This window comes from Aquarana catesbeiana, linkage group LG10 (assembly GCF_042186555.1).
Source record: "Aquarana catesbeiana isolate 2022-GZ linkage group LG10, ASM4218655v1, whole genome shotgun sequence".
NCBI classification, from domain to species: domain Eukaryota; kingdom Metazoa; phylum Chordata; class Amphibia; order Anura; family Ranidae; genus Aquarana; species Aquarana catesbeiana.
This window is the reverse complement of record NC_133333.1, coordinates 11,602,693-11,607,470: the sequence shown is the minus strand read 5'-3', so window position 1 is coordinate 11,607,470 and position 4,778 is coordinate 11,602,693. Positions and strand designations below refer to the sequence as shown.

The following is a 4,778-nucleotide window of genomic DNA, read 5'->3' as shown; positions in this document are numbered from 1 at the left end:
TTATAATTATTCAAAATACCGTACACTACTGACACCGTCCGTTGCTCTACTGCTATAAATATGTATATATATATATACACATACACACACGTGTGTGTTTGAGGTGCAAATCCTAATGCAATAGGCTGCGCACACCTATGATGAGCGAGTTTGGGGTGGAGGAACTTGACTGGCCTGCACAGAGTCCTGACCTCAATCCCATAGAGCACTTTTAGGATGAATTAGAGCGGAGACTGCGAGCCAGGCCTCCTCGTCCAACATCAGTACCTGACCTCACAAATGCTCTTCTGGAAGAATGGTCAAACATTCCCATAGACACACTCCTAAACCTTGTGGACGGCCTTCCCAGAAGAGTTGAAGCTGTTATAGCTGCAAAGGGCGGAGCCAACTCAATATTGAACCCTACAGACTAAGACTGGGATGTCATTAAGGTTCATGTGCGCGTAAAGGCAGGCGTCCCAATACTTTTGGCAATATATATATGTGTGGGTGTGGGTGTGTGTGGGGGGCGCAGTTTGGCATGTTCACCCTGAGCTATAAATGACCTTGTCCCAGCACTGGTTGGCCTATTAGGGTTGCACTACATATTTTGTTACTCTCACTAAACCTGCTCATTGGTCAGCAATCCTATAGGTAGCGCTCAGACTTCCAGAGCATATTATAAAAGAAAAAAAGAATAAAAAAAAAGAGAAGTTATTTTTTATTAGTGAAAATCATTATGCAAAAAAACAAAGGTTACACATGACGGCCTATGTGTCCGATGCATAGTTAGTTATTAGCCATAGAATCCATTATTGTAGTAGTTGTAGTTGTATGTGTAGGGATGGGTCACAGACCAGTAGATGGTCCAGGATATCCAGGTGATGTGGGATATTATGCCCAGGACGAGGGCAGCAACATTTAAGCTGAACGCTGTTCGGGAATAACTTCCTGCCGCAAAAGAGTCTCCGCGCCTCACGGCATCCCGTGTCTGTAAAGAGGAAACTCAGTTCATATATTGCATACCAAGCTTCACATTCAAAGCCCAAAAGAAAAATACTTTACGTAGTGTCAATGAAGTAGACTTTTTATTGCCATCTCTGTCCCTGTTTGGGAATGTCCCCATACTTCCCGTTGTGTCACTAGGACAGGAAGCTTTATTGTTATTCTTATTCCCACTGGGGAGAATTCCCCTAATTCCTCTACGGGTTTCGCCAGGAAAGAAAATAAAGCGAACATTCCCTATGGGAACATAGACAGGAATCACAATACTTAATGAGTCCGTGTAAGGCAACAATGTGATGCAGTGTGCCGAGGGAATGCGAGGGAATGGGGGGGGGGCACTGAGCTGGGTCACACGTCTTGACCTCTACGTGTTTCGCCAAAGTGGCTTCTTCAGGAGATCATAAGAAAAGGTTGAGAAGGCTCAGAGACGCTCAGTCCTCACAGTGGAGTCCAGGCGACTCCAGAGTCAGGGAAGGGCGTATACATCAGGGTAACAGGCAGCTGTCAGGAAAACCCCCAAGGGCAGTACAAAATACAGCAGGGGTCACTTGCAAACATAAATATCTCCATAATAGATCATCCATTGATTTATACAAAGTAAGAAAGTAAGCAGATTCCATATAATGGAGGATTAGGCTTAAATAACCATACAAAAATCTGTCTCAGACACCGGTCCCCCTGTTTGTCTCGCCATACTAGCCGCAAGATAGAGGTTACATGGTTGTTTAAGCATAATCCTCCATTATAGAGAATCTACTTACTTTCTATGAATCAAAGGATGGTCTATTATGAAGCCACTTATGTTTTGAAGTGACTCCATATTTTGGAGCAGTGTACTGCCCTTGAGGGGGGGGGGGGTCTTCCTGACAGCTGCCTGTGACCCTGATGTATAAGCCCCTTTCTGGCTCTGGGGTGGCCTGAGCTCCACTGTGGGGACTGAGCATCTCTGAGCCTTCTCTGTCTTTTATGATCTCCTGAAGAAGCCATTTTGGTGAAACAAGTAGAGATTAAGACCCACCACTGGACATCCTACTACCTGGCCCAATACCATTAGTTTGAAGTGTATTATTCATGTTCAGTTATGTTACATATTGTATACTTTCGGGTTAGAGTTGTATGTATATGTATGTATATTTTTTTATATACTGGTTTAAATAACTTTGTGAAAAAAACGTGTATATTTTTATACACAATTAGCTAGAACTCATCTCCTTTATTGCAAAAAAAGAGGGTTTCACCATGTCAGACCAGTGTGTCCCTATTTGTATATCAAGAAAAGAGAATCCCCCCTTCGTTGGGACTTTGTAGGCAGCAACCACACATGTATGAATTAGAAAATATAATTTATTAGGTGTACATAAAATCATTCGATAATAAAGTGACCGATAGTTAAAAGGACATAGAAAAAAATACTACACTAATATAGAAAAAACACAGAAAAGACAAAAAACACGACAGGTTACATGGTTTGCATGACAAAAAGATTGTTGTTACTCTCTGGTATATAGTGATCTCCGGTAGCCGACGCGTTTCTGATTCAAGCACCTTCATCAGGGATATTTAATAAGAGTATATGCAGTCATATATTTGTCTTACTACAAAGTCAACTAAAGTAAACAAAAATTTGTAGTAAGACAAAATTATGACTGCATATACTGATGCAGCTTGATTTAGGGGGGGGGGGCAATTACTTTTTCACATATGGCAGGTTTGGACAGCTTTTTTCCTTTACTGAATGAAATCATAATTTAAAAACTACTCGGGTTATCGCTGTGTAATATTAAAATTTGTTTGATGTTCTGAATCATTTAAGAGTGACAAATATGCAAAAAAAGGAAAAAGGAAGGGGGCAAATACTTTTTTACAACACCTTCGTCGGGGATTTAGCGGGTTAGGTGGCAACAACAAATGGAATTTTGTCTCCACAATGGTTCCTCCCAAAGAACATGTTAAGATAATAAGCCACATTGATACACTGTAATAATGAGAAAATAGGATATTTACATTCCTTTAAAATAATTGTTTCCTTTCTAAGGACTGTCTCCTTGCCCTATGCCTACCTACCTTATGGGAGAAGACAAGGGCCACAATGCCAAGAATGAGGTTGAAGAAAATCAGGTTCACAACAGACCAGCCAAGATAGTCCCTGTAAGCCAGCTGAGGAAAGACCATCACATTGGGTTGAGTTGTCACAATGGCCCCAGGCTGAGGTTGGCCAACGTAGTATGGTGGTGGAGCATTGCTATAGTTGGGAACCTGATTAGGAGGATAAACCGGATTGGAAGAGAAGCCTGGTGGATTGGGAGGGTAAGCTGGTGAGCCAGGAGGATAGGTAGGATAGCTGGCAGAGTAAGCTGGGTAGGGAGGATATTCCTCTTTCTTATTCATTTCATAGTTGGAAGTCATGTCACTGCCCAGTAGATGGGATGTCTCGTATTGACTCCAGAGGTCTTATGTCTTCAGATCACAGGAAGCGAGTCTCCTTTCACTGGGAGAGTGTAGTGTTTGGTCAAGAGTGGAAAGTGTTGATTCACATGTATTATATAGACCTCAGTCCCATCCCTCTTTAGTCAACATACGACATCGGAAAATGTCTATCACTGTAGAAACTTTGTTTGGAAACTTTCTATGGTCAGTAAACACAAAAAACGTAAAATGTATCGCAGTCATTTAACATTTACAGTGTTGTGAAAAAAGTATTTGCCCCCTTCCTGATTTTTTTTCTTTTTTTGCATATGTGTAAAACTTAAATGACTCAGATCATCAAACAAATTTTAATATTACACAGAGATAACCCGAGTAAATCCAAAATGAATTTTTTTAAATGATGATTTCATTTATTAAGGGAAAAAAGCCTGTGCAAACCTGCCTTGCCATATGTGAAAAAGTAATTGCAAAGCTCCCCCACGCCCCCCGCTAAATCAAGCTGCATCTGGTGGCAGGCGATGTGGCAAGTGACAATCCGCATCTGGTGGCAATTAACGTGGCAAGTGACAAGCTGCATCTGGTGGCAGGCGATGTGGCAAGTGACAATCTGCATCTGGTGGCAAGTGATAATCCACATCTGGTGGCAGGTGACGTGGCTAGTGACCAGCTGCATCTGAAGGCAGGCGATGGCGGCATGTGACACGCTCAGGGCTCCCACTGATTCTGCATTATGGTGAGTTGAACTATTTCATTTTATATTACAATGTAATAATAGAAATAATACTCTTCAATCATCCTGACACTATATCAACCATGGTGCCTTAAGGGTTGAAGCTCCAACACCAGCCATTGCCCCGACAAATTGCCCACGAAAAAACGTATTTTCTGGCAGTGCCCCTCCTGAGACTAGACTCTGGATCCGCCCCTGATTGATGGAACCATGAAATCTGCACTCTACCAGAAAATCCTGAAGGAGAATGTCCAGCCATCAGTTCCTGACCTCAAGCTCAAGTGCACTTGAGTTATGCAGCAGGACAATGATCCAAAACACAACAGCAAGTCCAACTTGCTGGCACTCCCCCTTCACTGATCAAGCCTGTACGCACTTACTCCCTCTCACACCTCTACACACTCAGTCCCCCTCAAACCCGGGGCGGACCGCCCCACCCCCACCCCTCCATAGGTACGCCACCGCATGCTGGAAAACCATCCAATGTGGCTGCATTAAAACAATTCTGCAAAGAAAAGTGGGCTAAAATTCCTCCACAATGATGTGAAAGACTCATTGCCAGTTATCGCAAACGCTTGATTGCAATTGTTGCCGCCAAGGGTGGCGCAGCCGGTTATAGGTTTAGAGGGCAATTACT

General features: G+C 42.8%; 1 protein-coding gene across 1 annotated transcript; it reads right to left on the bottom strand.

The window, feature by feature from the left end:
* Nucleotides 1-693: 693 nt before the first annotated feature.
* Nucleotides 694-3,483, bottom strand: LOC141110323 (interferon-induced transmembrane protein 1-like). The gene is made up of 2 exons (XM_073601623.1): nt 3,049-3,483; nt 694-970 (listed from the first exon to the last, which is right to left on the bottom strand). The coding sequence occupies exons 1-2, from the start codon at nt 3,388-3,390 to the stop codon at nt 776-778; spliced, it is 537 nt and encodes a 178-aa protein (XP_073457724.1). The 5' UTR covers nt 3,391-3,483; the 3' UTR covers nt 694-775.
* Nucleotides 3,484-4,778: the final 1,295 nt, after the last annotated feature.

What these genes read in the sequence shown, in the direction of transcription:
- LOC141110323 (XM_073601623.1), bottom strand. Translation starts at nt 3,390, where the DNA reads ATGACTTCCAACTATGAAATGAATAAGAAAGAGGAATATCCTCCCTAC. An exon ending in CCCTTGTCTTCTCCCATAAG is followed by an intron (nt 971 to 3,048) that starts GTAGGTAGGCAT and finishes TCCTCTTTACAG; the next exon opens with ACACGGGATGCCGTGAGGCG.